This window comes from Dryobates pubescens, chromosome 8, assembly GCF_014839835.1.
Source record: "Dryobates pubescens isolate bDryPub1 chromosome 8, bDryPub1.pri, whole genome shotgun sequence".
NCBI classification, from domain to species: Eukaryota; Metazoa; Chordata; class Aves; order Piciformes; family Picidae; genus Dryobates; species Dryobates pubescens.
The window spans coordinates 6,986,738-7,012,049 of NC_071619.1; the positions used below are offsets into that span (position 1 = coordinate 6,986,738).

The 25,312-nt window shown below is 39.6% G+C and overlaps 1 protein-coding gene across 4 annotated transcripts in view; it reads right to left on the reverse strand.

Annotated features, from left to right (window-relative positions):
• Positions 1–25,312, reverse strand: part of VTI1A (vesicle transport through interaction with t-SNAREs 1A) — a 291,318-nt gene that overhangs the window by 98,064 nt on the left and 167,942 nt on the right. For 2 of the 4 annotated variants that reach the window (XM_054163882.1, XM_054163881.1), the window contains 2 exons: positions 12,142–12,212; positions 7,276–7,337 (listed from right to left, as the gene is read on the reverse strand). In XM_054163882.1, coding sequence (XP_054019857.1) covers positions 7,276–7,337; positions 12,142–12,212 — 133 coding nt within the window. Of the gene's footprint in view, positions 1–7,264; positions 7,338–12,141; positions 12,213–25,312 lie in introns of all 4 variants that reach the window. The other 2 variants (XM_054163884.1, XM_054163883.1) reach the window with 1 other exon arrangement.

A 25,312-nucleotide genomic window follows, 5' to 3' on the forward strand; every position in this document is an offset into this window, starting at 1 on the left:
GGGGAACAAGATAGTAATTCCAGATGATAGAAGGGAGGGAATGGAGACAACAGAACAAAGGCCATTCTACATTTATAAAAGGAATGAAAAAAAGATAATTGGAAATATTGTCTGAAGAATGCAGAGAGTCCTGCTAATAATGGATGTAGTGTAGGCAGCTTGACACATGGATAAGGCTTGCCAATCTGAAAAAAAACACCCCAGTGCTGCAATATAAATGCTTCCATCTCAGTGAATGAAGGACATATCCTCCTAAAACTGCCTAGATACAAGGAGAGTAAAACACTGACTTATTTTGTCCTATGCATTTAAGCTAGGAAAATGTAAAGATGAATCAGAACACACCTTTTTTTTTTTCTAGGTTTGAAGTAAACTTCACTCTGTGTCACTTCAGCTGTTGGAGCAGGAGGTTTGCAAAGGTTGAGGTGGCATTAAGCTAATCATAGCTACATGCCTGCAGTGTTGAAATTGGTCCCATTCCATTAGGCATGCATTACCTACAGTATACGACTTGGAATTCTCTATGTGTACTGCTTGCTGTAGCCATGGTGGTTATACAGCAGCTCAAAAGACTTCTGCACCTTCTATGATGCATAAGCTGAAAAGTATTTGTAACACTGAATGTTAGCAATATTTTTCAAAAGCATTTTGGCAAGGACATACAGAACACTGTCCAAGACACATGAGCAAGGTCTATAAGATGGCTTGTTATTAAAAATAAGAGATGCATCTTATGTACACACCTAAATTGAGAGCAGGGAACCCACAGTATCCCATAGTATTTTCAAATTCTTGCTGTTCAGATCTAGAGGTACATTTCCTGGTCTTTGGTTGGACTCCTAGTGATGAAGAATGCTTTACCCTTAGGAATTTTGCTGACATTATACTTATGTTTTCCAGATGTTTTCTCCATCACTTTAAAAAGAAACCTTGTTTCTTTGTTGAAGTCAGAGATAAAGTAAGGAATCACTAGGTACTAATTAATGCCAAGATTTTATCTGGAATATATCTTGTGATTAACAGCAACACAAACCTTATTGGCTTCCTTCTGAAAAGATTCAACGTTTTGTAATTGGTGGAGATCAGTTGCAAATTAAGAAACAAATATGGACAATATCAGAATAACCAAGTAACTAATAATAAAGTGCTTAAGTCAGGAATTTTTCTTTAAAGTATTCTTACACTGACATACCCTATGCTTATTTTATGGTTCCCATTTAACAACAGAAATATTAAGGACAGAGTTTGCTCTGTAATTGGACAAGGAGCACAATAAAAGCTGCATTGCCTCAAGAGACAACCCAGAATCATTCTATCACTCTCTTTCCTCTTATTCAGCCCCTCAAGTTAATGGAATTACTCCTCTGCTTTAAGCTAACCATATGCTTAAGTATGTTCTTGAATCAAGGTCTACATTACTGAAGTAAACAGCTGCAGCTATAAATATTCAACACGGAGCAGATTTGTTGCTAAAGGATTTACCATTTCTGTCATTTTTCAGTCTAGCCATACATCTTAAGATAAAAATTCATGTACCAAAAAGTTGCTAAAACAATTTTTACTCAAACTTCATTTGGTTTGAGACCAAACATACAAGGTTCCTGCTGGAAAGAGGAATTCCTCTATTTGCGTGAAAACAAGGCAATTCTAACTCTATGTTAAACTTCACTCTGTATCTGCACTGTGAAGACCTTCCTTCAGAAAACTTGTGACTCAACAGTCAGATATGACTCAACAGCCAGCATGACTGATACTGAGATGGGCCTTAGCTCAGAATAAAATCCTCTTTGGGGATGGAAACAGCGTTTGGTAGGGAGAGAGGGGGAAATGCCAGCGATAACATTCACTGTTTGTTTTGGTTTGCCTCAACAAGGACATGACTGTCTTTACTGTTATTCTTCTGTATATAGAAATGTGGGGTTTGTAGTCCAGAGAGAATGCAGAACAGACACAATTTACTGTTCACATCTCTGGGAGTGTGAGAAAGCAAATGAAAAAAAAATATTGTGCATCCACAGCTGAATGGCCACCTGGTCAGTCAGTAAGTGGAGACAGAACACTAAAGAAGTACCCTACACTGAATGTCATCTCAGCCTAATGACCACAAGGGCCTCTTCAAAACTGAAGTTGTTAGACAGAACTGCTACGAACAACTGCAACCCAGGCCCAAACTCTGAAGGCCAATTCTGAAACATTTAAGTCACTTCTGCTTAGGATTAGAGGCAATGGGCACAAGTTGGATGCTGGGACATTCCAAAAAATTGTTTATCTCAGCTACTACTAGAACAGATTGCTTACAGAGGCATTGATATCCCCATCCTTAGATGTGCTCAAAATTAGACTTGCTTTGAGCATGAGGTTGGACCGGGTGACCTCTAGAGGTCCCTTCCAACCTAAGTTTTTTAATGATTCTAGGAAATGTTGAAAAACAACTGTGAGCTCCGGTCTATCCTTGAGTTCAAAAGTACAAGGAAGTATGAATAAAAGTGACAGAAGAAGCAAGGCTACCATAATTTTTCTGGTAAGCGAGCAAAGAAGCTTGACTACAGCTAGCACAGATTGGGAGGCATTCTCTGTTTCTTTTAGTAGCCACATTGGTCATGTAGCTGTGGGCAAGTCATACAACTTACTTCCTGAAAGCTAAATACTTAACTGCTTCATTTCCATCATTTGGAGCTAGTGTGATTGCCCTATTGAAAAAGCAAATTTTGAAAGTCACTAGTAAGAGCTGATGTGTTCATGAGCTTCTCAAAGCGTTATTGATAACAACTCAGAATCGTGCAATCCAAAGACTGGAAAAGAATTTTTTACATAAAAATTTCCTGGTGAACCAGAGAGAATAAAAGGCTGGTTTGGGGGTTGTAGCTGTTTTTCTAAAACACTTTCCTGCAATTTGGAAGGGGGTAGATAGAATTTATCTGCTAATTGGATAAAGATTCAAATGTACTGATTTTTTTTTTATCTCTTCGCTTTAAGGTTTGTTTCCCCACTGGGCTGTGTGTGGCTTGGAGACAGTCCAAATTATTTTCTTCACAGCTCTTCTAGGCTGTTGGCTTAGGATATGGCCAAAGACTGAAGATCTTTCAGAACATATTCTTCTCTGCTTCTAACACACTCCAAGTGCCGGGTTCTGCACACTGGCCACAACAACCTCATGCAGAGCTACAGGCTGGGGTCAGAGTGGCTGGAGAGCAGTCAGGTGGAAAGGGACCTGGGGGTGCTGGTTGATGGTAGGCTGAACATGAGCCTACAGTGTGCCCAGGAAGCCAGGAGGGCCAATGGCATCCTGGCCTGCATCAGGAAGTGTGGCCAGCAGGAGCAGGGAGGTCATTCTGCCCCCGTACACCACACTGGTTAGGCCACACCTTGAGTCCTGTGTCCAGTTCTGGGCCCCTCAGTTTAGTAAGGATGTTGACTTGCTGGAGCGTGTCCAGAGAAGGGCAACAAGGTTGGTGAGGGGCTTGGAGCACAAACCCTGTGAGGAGAAGCTGAGGGAGCTGGGGTTGCTTGACAGGATGCTTGGTTGTATGGTTTAGTTGATTAAGTGGTATTGGATGATAGGTTGGACATGATGATCTTGAAGGTCTCTTCCAATCTGGTTTATTCTATTCTATTCTATTACAATTCACAATGGGGTTAAGGCCAAGGCATAATTGTGCGAGATGGTAATATTGCAGATGACCACGGAAGATGCCATTTCCTTATGCTAAAAGCTATCTGAAAATTCTGTAACTGAAACTACACTGAGCTGCTGTTACAGCCTCAGTGTTTCAAAGAGGAGTCATAAAATATCAGGATATCCAATGTGAAAGGAAATGACCAATGCTTTGAGATTTATCAACATGCCAATATTAACCTACCAGCCTAATGCCAATAGGTGGAACGTAATGTTTAGAGGAATATCAATAAGCTTACTTACAACAACAAAAACCCATTGTGAATTTACAGATCATTTCAAAGGAAAAAAATATTTAGAAACACTTATTACAAAAATTCCCCTTACACAAATAACCAAAATACCAGCAGACAACAAATTCCACTACACATGGTTGGCTGCCTTGCATTGTTATAGCAGCAAACTAGGATAAGGAAGACCTGTCCCGATTATGCCACTGATTTCCTTGGCTAGCTATAGCTCTCTACAGCATCTGTCCTTGCTTTTTTCCCCATCTCCAGAACATTTTTATGCACAAATACATGGCATGGGAATTTAGGTCAGACAAAGGGAGTAATTTAGCCCTCTAGCTATCTAAATATCTGATCTTTTCATATAGTTGGCCAGATTCAGAAGAGATGCTGCTTTACCTTTCCCAGATATTAAACACAGAAATAGGCATTACTTTGACGCATAGGGTGTTAGCCCGGCATATGACTTCAAGCACATCAGCAAATACATATTGTGGGAGCAGCAACTAAGTTGAACAGTATTCATTTTAACATTAACTTTTCTGTATAATGATGATGTGAAGAACAGTCCTCCAGTGTGCTTCTCTATTGGTTCCAGTAATTAATTGAAATATGTGCTATGTACTGAAGTATGCAGAAATTAGGACACAACTGCCAATCTGTGCTAATTATTTTTCTTACAGTTGTGTCTATCTAATTTGTTCTGACTTCTTGGGATCTGTATTTTACAACTAGTCATGTGACTAAACAACGCTGGGATGATGCTGAGGCTGTGATAATGCTCGACTTTTCTAGCCAAAAATTCACAAACAAGTTAAATTCACCATAGGTCTATTACATGATTTTAAATTATATCCTGAGAATCTTCCATGTGATCCTGCTCTGGCAGGGGGGGCAGGGTTAGACTAGATGATCTTTTGAGGTCCCTTCAAGCCCCTGAATTTCTGTGATCCTGCTCCAAGTCGCATCTACACTGAGGCATCGCTTTTAGAACATTTACCTGAACTAAGATTAAATCCTAGCCTGCCTTTTATCCAGATGGGTGGCTCAGCTCAGCATTTTTGTTAAAGAAAAAGGAAATCCAGTGCCCCTCTGACTCACAGAGGGCAGGCTTGGCATTCGACTACATAATCCTTTTGTCTGAAAAGAGCAGCCCAAGTATATTTCAGAAAGATTGTATTTTTCATTTGGCTTATGGAACACTTACAAACTAGGACTCCTAACCGTGGTTCCCAAACACAAAACAAAGTCAAAGGTTGGGGCATATGTTTTTTGTTTCAGCCTCTCCAAATTACTTGCAAATGTATTCAAACACAATGTGTGAGGAGATACTTTATGTTGTTGAAAATAACAGACTACAGGGTGCTGCAAAAGGAAAGGGGAAAAAAAAGAAAAAGGCTGAGGTACCTCAAGCATAAACATGGAAAGAATACATTGGTTTAGAAACCCATAAATCCTTATTTGAATCTGCCAACCTGAAAGCCCAGTAAAGCCCGAAAAAACTATTTTCCCTAAATGCTATGTCTGATTAAGCCATACTATTAAGTGACAGCTGAACTTTAACATTAATATGATATTATTTAAATAACTGCATGATTTTTATATATTTATTTTTTTTACACTAAAATGATGAATGATTTTTGGACAGCTCAATTGACATAAAGCAAGAAACCCCTTTAATGAGATTTGACAAAATGGAGACATATGCAGAATATTTGTTACAGCTCATGTCGCAGAGCCCTTCCTGGGGAGACTTGGGTTTGGTTGTGTCTTTTCTTTACTTCATCTTTTTTTTTTTTTTTGGTACAGTTTATTTTGATTGTCTACAGGCACTGAACCATCCCTTTCAATTGCCACTTCCTTTCTCCATGGATTTTGAATTTAGCTTGTGTCATTTACATATTACTCTTAATCAGAGAATTTTATATGTTACGGTTTGCAGTTGCAGTTGTAAGAAATCTGTGGAACGCAGGCAAGAGGTTCGGTCATTTGCACCTTTGTCAGCTGGGTATACAAGGAACTAACAAAGACATTTTTCTGAACAGACTAAAGAACAACTCATTAAATTCCAGTTTTGATAGTCTCCAAGCCAAGTGATAAATCAAATACTCTGCTAAAACTACCTTTTTTTTTTTTAATAGGAAAAGTTCATTAAGCAAATATAGAATAGAATAGATTAGACCAGACCAGACCAGGTTAGAAGAGACATTCAAGATCATCCCGTCCAACCCATCAACCAATCCAACCCACCTAAACAACTAAACCATGGCACCAAGCACCCCATCAAGTCTTTATGCACCCCATCAAGTCTTTACGCAACACAAAGGCACATGGAAAGGGCAATTTCATACTGAACACTTCTGAGCATGCTCTAAACTCCTTTAAAACTGTATTTTCATAGCACCTGACACCATCTACCAGAGGGATGGATGCTTTTCCTCTTTAGGAAGCTGAATAGCTGAAGTAATAAGGACGACAAAGAGAAGCTCAGGTGTCATTTCACTGGGTAAAGAACATACCCAGAGATACCACTAATCTAAAAAAAAGCCTGGGAAGGTACTAATGTAAACTTAAGGTGGGTGAGCAATCACTGGACAACTCCCTTCCTGCAGTTCTACATAGGATTTTAGCATGTTGCAAAATTTACCTTTCTGTATCATAGAATCACAGAATTGTTAGGGTTGGAAGGGACCTCAAGGATCATCTAGTTCCAACCCCCCTGACATGTCCAGGGACACCTCACACTAGATCAGGTTGTCCAGAGCCACATCCAGCCTGGCCTTAAAAACCTCCAGGGATGGGGCTTCCACCACCTCCCTGGGCAACCTGTTCCAGTGTCTCACCATCACCTCAGCTTTATCCCAGGGACAATTTTCATAATATTGGAACCATGCTAAAACCACAAGGTTTGACAACACGTCTGCCCCATCTACTCAGAAGACCTTTGTTCCATATTTATGCTGCCCCAAAATATTTACAAACTTCCTCACCTAAAAATCTAACAGTTAATAACCCCTGAAAGAACCAAAACCATTCAAGTATAAGGAACACAGGAAATCATCATTAAACACAAAAAACCCTTCTAAATCCACAAAAGCTTCCTAAATACAAAGAAACTAAGATGAGAAATGACTAAGGGTTAACCCCTCAAGTTACAGACAACTCTTTCCATAGCTGTGATAAAGCCTTCTATATAACTATGCCTGCTTTACTACCAGCATTCATTAGAAGTTATTCTACATAGCAGCCCATGTACAGAAGTCAGGTATGTCAGCAAAATGCTGAGGTTAAATGAAAACTAAAGATAAGGCATGGAGGAAGAGAGGAAGAAAAAGACAAAGATCAGAAGTGTCCCTACCTTGGCCTTACCTTCGCAACATTCCCGTCAAAATCCTGGAACTCTTCCCCAGGTTTGCATCGGTTTCTCTAAGCTAGGAAGAAAAGAGTCCCATTAAAGGTAAAAGGCATATGTAACTCCATTCTGTACAGAGGGCAGATAATTATACTGTCATTTGAGTCAGTCAGTTTTGGGATTAGTCCACAACAAACCCTCATGTAAAAATGCCATAGAAGCTCTGAAATTTAGAATGCTTTGTTTGGTTTTCACTTACATAAAAATGGAACCCAGGTCCTTTACAAGGACAGTAGGTTAAAGAAAAGGCAGTCATATAGAACAATGTCTTTTCACTCATTCTGCATGAAGGAAACATCCATATACTGTCCCTTAAATACAAAACTTCTCCTGACCTTACAGTAGCCACAACTGGGATGGATGTCCAAGTACTGTGTGAACAGTATGCAGCATCTACATAAGGCACAGCTGCACAATACATATTTTTGCATATAATGATCACATGCTTGCTGAAAATAACATTTTTAGTGGTCTATTGGGACACAGGAAACCTACCTTTACAGCTAAACTTAATTAGCTGACTTGTTCTACAGCTGTCTAAAACCTTGCAAAATAGGTACAAGCAAAACTGAATCAAAAAAAGGAACTGGAAAGATGAAAAATTATGAAGCACATTAACTTCACATTACAAGGTATTAAAACCTGCCTTCCATTTTTTGTGTTTATTAGTTTTTCACACAATGATGTCTAGTAAGGAAGTGAACAGCAAGAACTGACTAACAACCCTGTTGCCTCTTTTGCTACTGAGAGGTGAAAGAGAGACATCTTTGGACTTTTTTAGAGGTCTTGAAAGACAGTGGGACATCAGCATCTACTGTTAATGATGATGTAATGAGTGGCAGTTATGAAATAGCAGGGATCACAGTTTCTGACATGGCTCAAAACACAGCTGTGTGTATATACATGAAAACATTCTTTTTCCTCTGAAAGCCGAGTTATTTACTTCTTCATTATCAAATCAGATTAAAAGGATTACCTGACTTACTGACTTCTTACTAAAGAAACTTTGTCGTCAAAGACAAAATGTATCCTGTGTAACAAATCCATCAAAAGAGGAAGACTGCCAAGGAAAGTGGCAATCTTCCAAAGACAAATCACCCTCACCATAACAAACCAGTATTAGATCTTGAACGTATTCACAGCAGCAATATTAAAACCAGTTTCTATTCTGAAGCTCAACATGGCAAATATTTGCAGCCAGATGTAATATTTGTCACTGAAATCAGCAGCACAGTCAATGAAACAACCTTTTTTTGTTTTTGCATAAATTCTCTCCTTGTTACTGAAGGGGTATTAAGAAAATGCCAAGCATAAGCTAGGACTGGATAACACCAACCAGGACTTGCTCTTAGCAACATCGTGTTCAGTGGGAAGGTTTGCACTGACTCTCAGATCTCTGTCATTTTGTGCTATGATGGAACAAAGATGAGCATTCTATTCCAGGGAGGCCATTCTCTCATTTTTTCCTGACTCACCTAGACAATTCAAGCTCTAGAAAAGCAGTTTAGCCCAGTTTGACACAAGTAACACAAGGAAGAGAGTCACATTTTTTAAAAGGCTCATTAAAAAGCCAACTTATTTTCTATGCTAGAAGGGAATCTGAAGTACAAATGTGTGCTTTACATTGGTCTTTTATTATTCATAAAGATGCATTTAACACTTGGGGCTTCTCCTCCCTTTTCACAGGAAAGTAACTCTCTCCTTTTTACCATTGTGTGTTTGATCCTAACTTTCCACTCTTGCTGCAGGTTTCTACCTGACAGCTAGAATCAGTACTGATAGTTGGGAAGGGAAAGCTGAATCTTAGAGGTTTGACAAACTCCTCTAAGCAAGACGACCTCATATTTTTATGGTAATAAAAAATAATAATCCACAAAATAAGAGAAAGAAATATTAAGAAAGAAACAAACACGTACACACATTGTTGGAAGAGCTCTAGCTGCCTCCCAAGAGAACACTAAAAAAAAACCCCCTTTTCTTCCTGCACTGGCAGAAAAAAACCAACATAAAGAGTTTCATACTGCAAGTTTGTTTTTATTTAAAACTGAAACATCTGATTGTAGTCCTTCCATTGTTTTTTTCTTTTCTCTTTTTTTTTTGTCAATACCAGTGTACTGCAGAAGTCAAAGAATGGGTAGCATGTAAATCTGATAAATGGCTTATGATGGCACTGCCTAGTTTCACTGACCTGCTGTAGTGAAAACATTTTGAAATATGCTTCGATATTAGCAATGCTAATATCAAATAGCAGTGCTACAGGCTGGGGTCAGAGTGGCTGGAGAGCGGCCAGGCAGAGAGGGACCTAGGGGTACTGGTTGATGGCAGGCTGAACATGAGCCTACAGTGTGCCCAGGAAGCCAGGAGGGCCAATGGCATCCTGGCCTGCATCAGGAACAGTGTGGCCAGCAGGAGCAGGGAGGTCATTCTGCCCCTGTACACCACACTGGTTAGGCTGCACCTTGAGTACTGTGTCCAGTTCTGGGCCCCTCAGTTTAGGAAGGATGTTGACTTGCTGGAAGGTGTCCAGAGAAGGGCAACAAAGTTGGTGAGGGGTTTGGAACACAAGCCCTATGAGGAGAGACTGAGGGATCTGGGGCTGCTTAGCCTGGAGAAAAAGAGACTCAGGGGTGACCTTATCACTCTCTACAACTACCTGAAGGGAAGTTGTAGACAGGCAGAGGTTGGTCTCTTCTCCCAGGCAACCAGCACAAGAATAAGAGGACACAGTCTCAAGCTGTGCCAGGGGAGGTTTAGGCTGGAGGTTAGGACGAAGTTCTACACAGAGAGAGTGATTGGCTATTGGAATGGGCTGCCTGGGGAGATGGTGGAGTCACCATTACTGGAGGTGTTTAGGAAGAGAATGGATGGGGTGATTGGTGGCATGGTTTAGTTGATTAGGTGGTGTTGGATGATAGGTTGGACATGATGAGCTTGAAGGTCTCTTCCAACCTTGTCTATTCTATTCTATGGCAAATCTACACAGCATTTGAGAAAGCTTTTAAAAGATACAATTAAGAATAAGGCAGGCAGATGAGCAAGATGCTGATATTGATATCTTGCCTGCCTTAGACGTATTTTGATTAGAGGTTTTCCTGAAAATGCTGCATCTTCAAGAGACCTGTATAGTTCATTTAACCTGTCTGGCTTGTAGCAGAACTTTCATCCCTCCTCTTTGGGTTAAAAAAAAAAAAAAAAACAAGGGAAAAAAAATTACTCTGCATACAGGAAAATTCTTATATGCACATTTAACCAAATGAGTGAGACATTAACTCATTTAAATTTTGTTTGTAAGGCCATCAACTGGCCATCACAACTCAAGCTGACATTTGACTTTCGGAAGACAAGTTTGTTCCCTGGCTAATAATAATAATAATGCCATCAATTCAGGGTAGAGCTATTGGGCACTGACAGAGCTTCCTCTGTCCTGGCCTTTAAGAAATGCCCAGAAAATGGAAAACTGCCCAAGTAGTCCAAGATCATCCCTGACTATACATCTGAGCATGAGAAATCTGAATTCCACAAATAAAGTGTTTTAAGTGGCATATTATAAGAACTTGGAATTCGAGATCTTCAATTTGTGACAAGAGGTCTTTCACCTCACAGTGATGGAGTGTACTTTCCCAGAACACCCTTGGTTTTACTCTTGCTCCTTGAAGCTCACAAATTTGCCATTACAGAAATTTGCTCTTCTAGTGGAAAGCACAGAAAAGGAAAAAGTTGTGCTACAAACCATGTGTACACATAGTCACTGGAACTACACTCTCTTTCTTTCCAGAGGATTTGTAGGGTCAGCACACTATTCATCTCCATTGGTGAGGTTTTACCTGTCCAGCTAGAAACAGAAAATCATCTCAGACTCAGCAGTCACTAGCCATGTGAGGAGTGGAGGTGAATTAAGACATGAAGCTGCCTGAAGGACACTTGGTAAATGCTCACAATCCTTACTTACATTCAATGATTTAGTTATAGTTAACGTTTTAGAGTAGCTAATGCACAGGACTTTGGGAAGCAAGTGGTACAACAGACAAAAAATGCCTCATTCAAGCTGTCATATGCAGCTTTACCAATTGAAGCTATCCAGGCAAAGAAACTCCCTGGGACAGATAAAGGAGTTTTCTTAAGTGGAATTGGTCAGCTAGAGGCCTTGGCAAAATTGGACACCAAATAAATTATCTGATCAACATGTGATAGACAGCTATTCACAGGTGCAGTCACTCCTGATTCTGTGAGCAAAAACCAGAACCAGAGAAGTCAAATTTCTTAGACTGACATTCAAAGAAGCTGTATGTGTGGGATGGGCTTCTGATTATCTTAATTAACTCTACAGAGTAGAATTGATCCCTATGGAGTCAACTTAAGCCTAAAATTACATAGACAACTTATCCTGACTGCAGTGACAGAGCAGCAGTACTTTGACACAGAATTGGCTAAGGAGACAATTATTAGCATTTGCAGCTACAAAGAGTACAGTTGATCAACTATTAGAAGATCAGCCATGACACTGAACTCACAGAGTCCAAGAAGTCCTTGCAATGGACACTAAAACAAACCCTTCTAAGGACAGAAAATTGACCCAACTATGACATTAGTAACAGAAAGCTTGCTTCCAACAGCAGATTTGGTGACTTCAGCATGACTCCTAGTAGAAGAGGCCTTGCAGGATTGTGCCTACACAAAACATTTTTTAAGTGGTTCATTGCAGATGGTGATTATGCCTCACAACAGCAGCTGATTTATACAAAACTGATCAATATGCCTGATTATTTTTGCATGCTCAAAGCAAAGACAATCTGAGACCCGCAATTATTTATTATCAAACTTACCCTCTCCCGAGCACGCTGGATCTTTTCTCTGTCATGGCTGAGGTTTTCCAGCATCTCTTGTCCAATCTGCTCTGCATTAAAAAAACAAAAATAATAAAAATATAGTTTATGACTGTAAGGCCTAAAAATGCCAGATTAGATTGTAACAATGGCATTTAATACACATGATGGCCTCATCACACCTAACTGCAAATAGGAAGACATCATTACACTAAATTTGTCGAGCAACGTAAAACTGAAGAGGCTCAACCAAAAGAGAAGCTGTCCCCCTGTAATTATTCGTGGTGCCTAGCCCTGGAAACTCATAGATTCATAGAATTGTTTTGGTTGGAAAAGACCTCCAAGATCATCGAGTCCAACCATCAACCTAATGCCACCATGGCCATTAAACCATGCCCGTAGGTGCCATGTCCACATGGGTTTTTTTAACACCTCCAAAGATGGTGATCCTATGAAACAAAAGCAAGAAGACTTTCAGGCTTGCTCTGAGTGCTAGTTTTTCAGACTTGATGCACACTCCATAATTTCACTTTTAAAGGAAGTCAGGAAGCCTTTGCTTAATCACCAGCCATCCTTAGACCTCTGAAGACTGAGAGAAGTCATATTAGAAGAAATCGACTCTCTCTGTGCCTCTCAGCACTTACTAACAATACTTAAATAAAAGCTATTTCAGGTTAAACCCAGTTGCAGGTGTCTGCTTTGCTCCACCATGGACTACTTCTGGCAAGCTTAGAGATATGCTGTAATGGATCTCTTGCTGTTTTCAATAGCAGATATATACATTAATCTAATGTCATCACCATTTGTTTACACAGGGGTTGTTTGCTTCCACAGCTTCCTGCTGAACCAAGGATTGCAAAATTATAGTAGAGAGGCCTCAAGATATGGTACAAAGAAAACACAAGATGCCAAAACTTTACTCTTCAAACAGCTTCAGTTAAATGCTCCTCTAACACCGAAATTTAAGCAGCAAGTAGAGAGAAGAGATTCTAATCTTCAAAGTTCTACAGAAACATTAAGAAACCCTCCCTGTACTTCCCTGAAGGAGAAAAATAAGTTAAATCATTTCCATTTTACAGATGGGGAAACAGGCACAAGGAACTGGAGCAGCTGTAGCTTGCCTCAGGACACACAACACGTGTGAGACAGCCAGCATTTTTGTCCACATTCATTTAGGTTACTTAGCTAGTTTGCCAGAGATACACAACAAAATTGAGTAAGACTATAAAAAAGTTATTTATATTTTTGTCATAAACAACAAAAATCATGCCTTGCTTTCCTTCTGGTGAATGAGGGGGATCTTAAAATGTAATTATTTGAAGAACTTCAAGAAAACTGATCATTCAGAATTGTTAGTGGAGCAAACATGACTATTCTTGTGGGTTTTAATAGATGCAGTTCATTTTCAGGAAACAAAACCCAATCACCTCAGACTTCAAAAATCTGAGATGAGCATTTTTCCCCCCCCAAATCCATTTAGCAGAGGGCACACGCTCTGCCAGATAAAGTCTAAGGAAATTCATTACATATATATTTCTCTATTTGTTGCCAAGTACAGTACAAGTAAGATAAATATTTCCTCAGATATCTGACCACAAATTGACATCCTCATTATGCTATCTTGTCCCTCTTGGCTTGCTGCTCTTTACTTTTAGCTGTATATACAATGCCTCCCAAAGGTGAAATGTGGTAAGATATGCGGTTATTGAGTTAAAGCTGTAAGGTGCACTACAGCTACACACATGGTAGCCTAAGAAAGTGTTTCAAGAGAGCTTTGCCTATGTTTGCATGTCAAAGGAATTACTAGATGAAACTATACTGGGCTTATTCCTCATCCAACCACTCAAAATACCATAATACACAAACATGTACATGCAGTCAATGTAATCTGGGGAGATAAACCAAAGCAAAATCCTCTAAAATAAAATCAACAAATTACTAAGCAAGCAGTGTGAGGTGAAATGATAACTTGCATTCCACTGACAAAAATCACACATACGTTTGCACAGACATAGTGGAGTGTGAGGAGTAGATTTGTTCACCAATGGAATAACTCTACATGGCTAAAATGGCTTGGTACCTCACAAAGCTCAAAAGATGTCTTTATAGGAAACAGTTCTATTTTTATTACCCCAATTTTAAGCACATTACTGTGGGTTTTATTTTTTTCATCTTCTTCCTGTCACTGGCAAGTTCACACTCTTAGCTTTTTATAATGATTGAGTTTATTTTCCAACCATCAGTGTGACAGCAGCATCAACTGTAAGTGAGGGTAAAACACCATCACTTTGACGAATAGTGTATTTTCCTCTCATTGTCAATGACTGAAGACATCAATAAATAAGGAAGGAGAGCATGTCAGCCAGGATATCACAGAATGAATTGTTGATATGACACTTAGGGATTAAACCTTCAGCCATGAAGTTCAACCTAGCAGAGGGGTCTGAGAACTGAGATAGTTGCATTTCTTCCTTGCAGCCTCTATCGATAAATAATTGGATGGATCATCAATTTTACAGGAGCAGCTTTACTCTACATGCACTTTAGTTGATGATCTTTGGCCTTTTTTGGGCTAAAATAACAACATAAGTTTGAACAAAGAGACGTAACAGAGGTAACATAATCTCACAGTAAGTTTGCAAACATAAATTGACACCTTTATCCACACATCCTCTTCATATCCTCACTCTACTCAGAAAATTCACTGATGACAGTGAAACTTGATTTTTAGCTGGAAGGTCAAGCCAGCCAAATGAAAACATTAATAAATAAAGAAAATGCACTTATAAATGATAGGAAGACATGCTGCCTCACTTGGTTTGCAACTGAAGGTGCCTGGGACTGGAAAAAAAAAAGTAACATTAGCCCACAGCACAGCTAATTACAAGCTTGTTACCATTGTTATCTGATTGCTATTATTTTTCAAGTTTCTCCAGGACTCTGATGTTTTCCTGCCAGTTAAAACCTTCACCTATGTAGCAGGATCATGCTTCTAGTGCTACAGCGCTGTATAGATCTTTCCGGACTACTTATAATGCAAATCATCAACAATGCTACTATGGTTATGTGAAAAGGTCAGGTTTCTAAGACATACAGTAGTGCAGATGCATGAATTAAGACCAGTAGGCAAACTGAAGGGTGTTGCATGTTGCCAGTAATGGTGTTATTTCCACAGAATCTTAACAACATCGATTATTTGGGAATTATCCCATCCTTTTAGCCCATATGTACAGACAGTGTTCAGTACAGTGCAGTCCCCAAGGCCTAACAAAAGGCTGCATGGTGCTGCCTCTTCTAATGGAAACTCCCAAGGAGAGGCATAAAATTATGTGTCAAAATTACAGCTACACTATGAGAAGCAGAAGGGTGGAAGCATTTACATCATTATTATCCATACACTGACAGGGGGCAGGAATATTCAATTATCTCCATTTTAAACAATGTTGTGGTGAACAGAAAAAGAAAATCTGGAGGGAAAAAGTACATAACTTAGTATTAACAAGAATCAGCCTTAAAGCCTTAAAAATTCTAACTTAAAGGTGTTTGAACAACCCCTTCAGCACTGAATGCTGAATACTGCTCTCATGTAGGTCCAACATGAATGGTGCCTGATTCTCTGAGACTGAGTATTTGCCAAAAAAGATAGCATTTCTAATGCCAAAGCACTGAAACAAAATAGAAGAATGAAGATACTTTCCCAACTGAGGAAAAACCAAAACCCCAAAACCCCATGAAATGCAACCCCAACCTCCCACTTCATGTCACAGAATGCCAGGTTGGAAGGGTCTCTGGTCCAACCTTTCTAGGTGATAGGATAGTTTAAATGAGATGACCCAAGGCCTTGTCAAGCTGAGTCTTAAAAATGACCAGTGCAGGGGAATCCACTGCTTCTCTTGGGAGATTGTTTCTATGTCTCACTGTACTGATTGGGAGAAATCTTTTTTCAGGATTCCAATTGGAATCTCCTCAGGAGTAACTTGCACCCATTGCCCCTTGTGTTTTCCTTCTCTTCCATGTGTGCAAAAACAAGCACATGGTCTTCAACTTCTGTACTGAGTTAAAACTCAAAAAAACCCATTATTGCTTCTAGCAATCCTTTACATTCCTGAACATGCCCTTTTGAATTTGCCTGTAACCTATATGCTGTATTTATTGCATGTGCAAATCATAATTAATAGATGTTCCACAAAGCTTGATTTTTAATGCGTACACACATAGCAAGGATGCAAAGTAAGTTGTGCTTCATTGGTTTTTCTTTTCCTTTTTTTCTGCCTCCAGCCATTTAAGTATTTATTTCCTTTATCAGCTAAACTGATTCTGAAGGAGTGTTTGCTAATCATTCAAGTCAATAATACTTTTTCCCCCCCCTTCTCTTTAACAATGACTAATATATTCACTCAAGAGATAGGGATGATATGGAATGAGCCTCTCCAAGCTTTTTGGATAAACACACACACATTTTAATGAATTTTGAAGACAAAGTCACCAATTTTCATTTTTCTTAGAAAAACACATTCCCTAAGAGGCAGCAGATATCTTGATATAGTTTCAAATGTAAAACAAACAAACAACAAAAAGCTTAAAAACAACCAAACCATGGAGAGGATGTCTCAAAGTAACATTTGCCCAATCTCATACATACAATGCATGTGTCTGAGCTATGTAATAAGAGATGAGAAAAGACAAACTAATTTACACTGGGAAAAGCAGAAGATCACATTAAAAATCATGATGTCTGTTCTACAGACTCATGAAATAAACTCAAAGAGAGAAGGCATCAGGGTAGGAGTGGAGAACACTTCTGCTGTGAGATCCTCAGCACTGCATAAAGCCATTTGGGGAGCACAGCTCCCTGTTGCCTTGGTACACACGTATCTCATGCTCTTCAGACATAGCTAAAAGATTATGGAAGAAGAACTATGCTGACACAGGCAGAAACTCAGTAAAACATATTTAAGCCTAGGACACTTCTTTTCCAAAAGTCACTCCATTTTTGGACAGGTTAAATGTTTGGCTTATAGAAGAAGAAGAGAAACCATCCACACCAGTTTCTGGGGGGAAAAGGGCTAGAAAAGCATTAAAAGTTAGCTGTTCAGAGGTGACAGCAAGCAGATTTACAAACTTGGAAAATATATGTTGCAGGACATAGAAGAATTCAGGGCTGAGTCAAATGCTTTATGCTTCTAACAGCAGAAAGTTAATAAAGTAAGTGATGACATCTTTAAGTGCAGGGACACAGGTAAAAGTCCTATAATTTCACAAGTTCACAGTTGATATATATTTACAGTGAACAGCCAATATAATTAGAGACAGGAGGATTTAGATCATTAAAGTCATTAAATGTCGAGTGCAGATTAATGCAGATAAATGAAGGATAATATAATGGCTATAAGCCAACAGAGAGAAAATTTGTAGAGCATTAACAGAACAGCTCCCACATTTCACTGGTGCTCAAATGCCTCAAGAACCTGCCAGAGAAAAGTTAATCTGTGTGCTGTTAAGTGGTCACTTAACACAATGAAATAAAAATTAGCTACATGCTATAGGGACTACTTGGCTTCTTCAGGAGAAGCAAATGCTGGAGAGGTAGAAAGTAGTGACAATCAATGGCATACATTGAGGACACAACACTTCCAGAGCTGGCAGAAGTTCAGTTGCAAGAGAGGATAAAAGAATTCACCCAGTCTCACTGTGAAAGCAAAAAAAAACCAAACCACCTTAAAATACCTCCTAATCCTCCAAAGTCTAAGATGTCTCCCAAGTTTAAAACACAAACATTTTTCAACTGGAAAAGGTCCCTATAAGCTATATTGGATGTTCATGAAATTATTTTCATTGGTCAACAGCAAAAGGGGTCTGCTGATCTTGAGGTCAGGGAAACCAGAAAGAAAAAAACATCCAGAACACCTAATCAGAATTCAGGCTTTGTGCTTTGTTCAAAATAAGGAACAAAAAGTATTTGAGGAAGATGCCACATGCCTTTAAGAACAAACTGGCAGCATTTAATAACCAACACCTCCCATGGTCCAGGCCTATGCTGTCCTTCCGCAGGGAGAAAAAAAAAAGGCAGATGAATTAGAAGAACATAGCAAAAAGACAGGAGAAAGATGATATATGACAGACCCAGTAACTTCACCTCCAGTAGCCTTTTCTCTTTCTAAGGTTTCATACCTTTTCTGAAATCCTAACTTACATCAATCTGCTGGTATAAAACTACTCATTTCTCACTAAGTGATGTTTTTTTTTCCCCTCCTGTCTACTCCCATCACCCATCTATCTGAGCTCCTTTAGTAACATCCTCACAGCAATATTCACAGGAGGTGGCAGACTTTGATTCTCCTGAGTGCTTCTCTACATTGAAGTCCAGCCATTGTTCTAGCCATGCACCAGCTCAGCAGTGCTCATCTGCTTCAAATTCCTCCCTGTACATCTTCTTTCCTTGCCGCTCTTCCTTCAATTAAGTTCTAAAGACCAAGAAATCTTTGCTTGGTGCATCAGTAAGCAAACAACTTGCTACCCTTGTTTCAATCACTTATGTAAGTGAAGTTGAGAAGCAACCCTCAGAACCCTTCTTTTCCTATTACCTTAAGTGCTGTCAAGTTGGAAGAAGTCCCTGCTTGTTCTGAGCTTGGTTCAGGGAGTGGATGATGCTTCATTACAAGACTGCCAACGTCAAACTTTTCTGAAAGCAATTTAGTGTACCAATCCTGATTCCATCTAAATTAATTGCAGAAGCACATCCTCTAAAACCTGACCCACAAACCATCACTCAATTAAACCTGACTCCAAACGGACTGAGGTGACACATCAGTAATCCTTGAATCCTGCAAATCCATCTAAGGCTGGATTCATAGTCATAATTTAATCAAAAATGGTGCCCCATCTACTAATTTTGTTATAAACTCAAAGCAGTGTAAATAATTACTTTGGATTCTGTAGTACTGGTTATTTAAAAACCTTAAATTGTCTAGGCAGAGAGTTGGCAATTTAGACTCCTGCATTCAGCAGCTCAAGCCTTGTGAAGTTGGCTCTACCTTTATAGTTGACTTATCCTCAAAGCAATAAATGCACTTCAAGACGGACTTGAGCACAAACTAGATGAGACAGACTATTAGCCAACTAGCAAACAGAAAACAAAGTTACATTAGGTTTTCAAAAGAGAAGAAACTGTTTTGAAATGTTGAAATACATTTTTAAAAATCAATGTGTGCAGCCAAATATTTTTTTCAAACTGATGTGACTACACAAAACCACCAGACACAACATTTAAACAGTACAAAGATGAAGAACAGAATCTGCTAGTTCTTCACGATCCATTTATGTAGCTGAAACTTATCAAGAGGAACGAGATTCTTTGCAGCATCTTAGCTGCTGGACACCAGAAAACCTGTGAGAATAGTATATCCTTCACTTGTTACCACCTGAGAAATTACTCCTTGAAGCAAAAAAAACCGATGTCAACACCTGACAACAAAGCCAGAGCCAAATAAAATGGCATTTGAGTTTGTTCTGGTTTTCCCTAACATCTTGATGTACCAGGTTTATCCTGAATCCACAGGCAGATTAGAAAGTCAGGAAAGCTGGCAACACAAGCAAAAAGTCCATGCTTGTTTGATCTATAATACTGCCATAGAGCTGAAGAGTGTTTTAACCTTTCTTGCACCATTCAACAATTCATTTTAAATGTGAATGGAACCATCTCCTGCTGTATTCACATACATATTTAAACAACAGAAAATAGAGCTAACATAGCATCCAGACATCACAAAAATACAGCAAAACCTAGAGGATGATTAAAAAATAATGCTTAAAATCGTTGACCAAAAAGGGTAGCAGTCAGTACGAAAATAAAGCATTCTGAAAACAGCATATATATAGATATATACATGGGAAAAAAAAAAGTTTCTTAAACACCAGAAAGCCCTCAAAGCAGGTGAACAGCTCAGCAACCTCGAAGCTGGCTTCAGTGCAACTCATTCTTTGAATACGAATTAGCAATGGGTAATCGCAGCATATTTATGAGGCCTTTTGCCTGGTCCTTTTCTCCAGCGAATGCTGTATTATTCATTGCGTGTGCCCTGACCCCAGTGCGCTCCTGTTCTGACAAATCATACTTGATTAAGACAAATCTTTATTAGTTAGCTAGTCAACTTCCCCATTTATCATTTGCAAATCTCCTTTTCCTTTTCTTGGGTACGGTAAAAGGAAGTAAAATCAATTTTTTTCCCCCCTCCGTGTACAATGAAATGCTTGTCACAGATGGTAGGTGCAAACAGAAGCCTAGAAGTTAGTAATAGATGATAAAACAAGGGTTTAACTGGCATAAATTACAAGTGTGGCAAAACTAACACAATGCCATATTTCCAATAGGCTGAGGAAACAAGCTGGAGAGGTGGGCACAGGTGAACCTCATGAGGTTCAACATCAGCAAGTGCAGGGTTCTGCACCTAGGCCAGAACAATCCTCACTGTCAACGCAGGCTGGGGGAGAAGGTGCTAGAAAGCGGCCTTGAGAAAAAGGACTGGAGGCGCTGATGGATGAGAAACTGGACATGAGCAGACAGCGTGAGCTTGCAGCCCAGAAGGCAAATCACATCCTGGGCTGCAAAAGATGCATTGCCAGCAGATCCAGAGCACTGATTCTGCCACAATAGTTTGCTCTGGTGAGACCTCACCTGGAGTACCGCATCCAGGTCTGGAGCGCTCAATATAGGAAGGACACGGACCTGATGGAGCACGTCCAGAGGAGGGCCATGAAAATGATCAGGGTGTTGGAGCACCTCTGCTATGAGGACAGACTGAGGGAACTGGGGGTGTTCAGCCTGGAGAAGAGAAGGCTCCCGGGAGACCTAATAGTGGCCTTCCAGTACCTGAAGGGGGCCTACAGAAAGGATGGAGAAAGACTGTTTGCAACGACCTGTGGGAATAGGATGAGGGAGAATGGCTTCAAACTAGAGAAGAGCAAATTTAGACTGGATGTTAGGAACAAGTTCTTTACTATGAGGGTGATGGAACACCGGAACAGGTTGCCCAGGGAGGTGGTTGGGGCCCCAGTCCCTGGAGATATTCAAAGTGAGGCTCAACAGGGCTCTGGGCAGCCTGAGCTAGTTGAGGATATTCTTGCTGACTGCAGAGAGGGTTGGACTAGATGGCCTTCAGAGGTCCCTTCCAGCCCAGACCATTTTATGCTTTATTAGCTCATTCTTTCAATATTTCCCAAATCTCTCCAAATCTAAATGACATCTAAAAGAACTGTATTGCACAGGTGGAGGCTGAAAGCACCAAGGTTTGGAAAAATTAAAAAAACAAACAAAGAAAATACCGAGCAAAGTTATTGTTCAGGGTTTCCAATATCTTTTAAAAGCTGACCTACAAAAGGAGGGAAAATTAATTAAAAACATTCACAAAACTTCAGTTTCCCTTGAAACTGTAATACCTCTCCAAAGATGTGGCAATTTGGAGAAGAGAAACCCCTTTGTTAGCTTATTCAGTCGGCAAGTTACAACTAGAAAACTGTGAGATGTGTAAAGTACACCAGGTTTATCATGATAGTGTTTCTGCTTGCAGGGAAGGATGTTTCTTCTATTAGGACTCTGGAGATCCTACTTGCAGTAGGAGAGGCAAGGAACAGAGGGAAGCAACAGTCCATAGCTTATTGAGCTGTCTGCAGCTCAAGTTCTAGGTCTGCCCCAGAATTTTATTCTGGTCTCTGGAGGGATCTCTAGAAATGCTCACTTAGCTATTCCATTGTTTGGTGATGAAGTTTAGTAGTTTGCATATATAATACATTTTGAGTCTGGGTTTTATACATACTGCTATTTACACCTATCAATTAGAATCTGTGTTCATTCAAAATATACAGCACTTTAAAAACCTGCACCTAAAGGACAGAATAACAACACAAACATCTCTGTGCTGCTTAGACAGCACAAATCTTACAGACTCCTGTCTTCCTCCACTTACACCTGCCCATCTCAAGCCATTTTCCCTTTGTTTATATTTCTAGTTGTACCCTGTAGGACCAATGCAGCTATGGATTCTGCTCCTTTTTCACACACATGAGCTAAGTGCTAGTTACTTCCATCTGCAATGTTGCCTTCGATTAGACACAGAGCAATGCTGAGAAAACCACTGCTGCAACAAGCCTGCAACAAGGCTACAGAGAGAACAGTGAAAAAATAGCTGATGGCCTGGCAAATCACTGCTTTCAGAAGGTATGCAAGAAAAGAACAAGGAAAGAACACAGACTGATTTTTAAATCCAAGCTGGGTGTGCAAGGCTATGTCTATTAAAAAGAAAAAAAGTCTCTGATCTTATACTTGTCAAAGAAAATACTTCTGAAAATTGCTGAGATAAAAATAAAGTCTTTCCTATAACAGATTGTTTACAGTACTCCTCAGAGCAGAATCATATTTTAAGAATCAAGTTAAGCTCTTCGGATGGTCTTTAGGAGGTAGACTTCATGGGGCCTTTACTGCACATGGACATGACTTGTTTCTAAGGTATCCCTTCAAGGAAAAATTATTGGAGACCCTGATTTTTCAGTAAGTGTCTAAGATGGCAAGCATGCTTTCTTCTGATGGAGGAGCTCAGCAACACTTATTGGTGGTTTTGGCATCTCCACATGAGACTAGTGCTGTATGGTTTAACTGGGGGCAAGCCTGGAGATTTCACAAAAGAAACCACTCCAGAACAGAGCAGCTTACTGCATGGGCAGTAGTTTTTGCTTGAATTCTCCTGAAGCAGCTGCCTGCAGCACTTCAAGAGCCACCGGACATGATCTTTTGAGTCCCTGATGATTTATTTGGGTCAGTGTTACCCAAAAGACAGCTTCTCTCTGTTGGGAGTTACTTAAATTGCAGTCAGCAGAGATAACATGCACTGGAGGTGCCATGAAAAGGTGCTGGCAGCTGAACAGACTCTGTGAGGATGCCCTAGGTTTAGATGACATCTCCACTCTCTTGTGGTCTGCCAGCCCTCAGACACGTTAGCATGCAGGACGTGATGCCAAAGACATCAGGTTGTCTGCCTTGGAATGTAATTAACAACTTTCTAGGAGTTGCTGGCAGGCCACCGTTAACGTTTATTTGCGTGAACGCTCTGTATGCTGCAGACAGAACAAATTAGGTATGTTCTTTTTTGTTGTGCCTTATTTCTGCATTTCTAGAGGACCAACACAAGCAAAACAGCATGCCCAGTAGTCCCTAGCTCAACACAGTAAAGAGATAAGTATCTCGATTTTCTGTCATGCTCAAAAAAAAAAATCAAGAATGTGGGGAGGCAAGGCCAGATCCAGGAAAGGACCCTGAACTGCTGGGCTCTCTATTTGAAATGAAAGGCATGCCACCTATGGGCAGGTACCATCCAGCCCACCATCCTCACTGATGTTACATACCACTGCTCATGGCCACCTCCACATTTTATTGCCATTTTGAATGCCAGTGGGGAAAAAAGAAAAAGAAAAATAGGGAGAGAAGGGGGAAAAAAGGGGAAAAAAGAAGGATCACTGCATACCTTAACACTGCAAGGTAGGGATCTGAAGGAACACAATTTAGCCACTGGTGTAAGTCTCAAATATTTGTGCATGCCTCCCCATCTCTAAAATGAGTGTGAAGGAATCCACATTGGCAGAACACAGTATGTATCATGAAAACTACTGTATTCCTATGGAAGGCATTTAAATGTTGCCCTTAGCTTCTTGGATAGCAATTCTCATAGCAACTACTAGCATGAATCTACTTTTCTTTACTGAAAAAAAAATATATATTAGAAATGATTATTTTTTTAAATGAACTCTGAAATGGCACACTCTTGTCAAAACCAGGACATTGCATTTAGTCTCATAAAATAGTTCCAGATTATTTGAGCATCAAAACACAATTATCCCACCATCAACTGAATTGGTACATTTTTGCAGCCTGGCATTTTAATGCAAACACCCAGTTTGCAAACACAACTTTGCTGGAAATTCTCAAGAAGTGTTAAGCCGATGTCAGTGTCTCAGTAATTTCGCAGTTTAAAAACAGTTAGAAATGTAATGACTACACTGCACTTGATTAAAGCATTTACAGCTCTAATCAAAAACTGACAGCAAGATCAAAGATGTTAACTTAAATCTCTCTTCTAATTATGTTTAAAATGCCACACCTCAGGCCTGTCTCTCCTCTTCTTTTTCAAACCAAATTCTGCTTAAGAAAGATCTAACACTTCTTAACAGTTCATTATCCAATAAAACTATTCAAAGCTTAAAAGCAATCTACACAATTAGTCAGGACCTCAGGGAGTCCACCGGTAGTCTTTATTACAGGGCTTCATATTAAAACACCTTAATTATATTTGTCAAATGGATTTCATTAAAACCCATCGTCACTTTAATTTTCATATTTTGACAGTGCTGGCATAGCATTATTACCACCTGCCAAGCTATGAACTACAACAAAATTATCAAATTCCTTCAAATACTAAGCAGTTTCTTTTTGTACCTGACCAATGATTTCCTTCTTTTTTTTTTTTTTTATATCCTATTTTTTTTTTTTTGGGTGAATGCACCATAATTAAGAGGAATAATTAAAAGTCCATATTCACGCAGCACACACACGCAAGCTCAACGTACAGCGTATCCCTCGCAGGTGTGTAAATAAGAACCTATATGGATACCTGCTTGCCAGGAGCAAATCACACAAAGGTAGGACACATAGACTGAAGTGCTTCTGAATAATAAAGCCAAGACATCAAACAGAATGCACTATTATTTAATCAAATGACAACCATGATGACTTGAAAGCAGAGGACATTTTAACTTCTACTCATTATACTGTCATTTCGACACAACAGATCTGGGGATTATGACCATATACTGTAACCACAGTTTTATTTTAGATATAATCCATGGAGGTTCCACTTGACTTCAGACAATCACATTGAAATATAATTAAAACAAAATTGTCAGTACTGTGACAAGGGCTTCTGATAGTTATGATACATTTCCAGTGCAGGACATAGCAACTGTTGGGGATTTTTTTTTCCCCCTTTCCTTTTTTTGTCATCTTCTTTTTTTTCCCCCCTTCCTTTATTTTCCTTCTTTTGTTTTGCCCCCTTCTTTATTTCTTTTTTTCCCCCTTCTTTATTTTTTCTCCTTTTTTCCCCTTCTTTTCTTCCCCCCTTCTTTATTT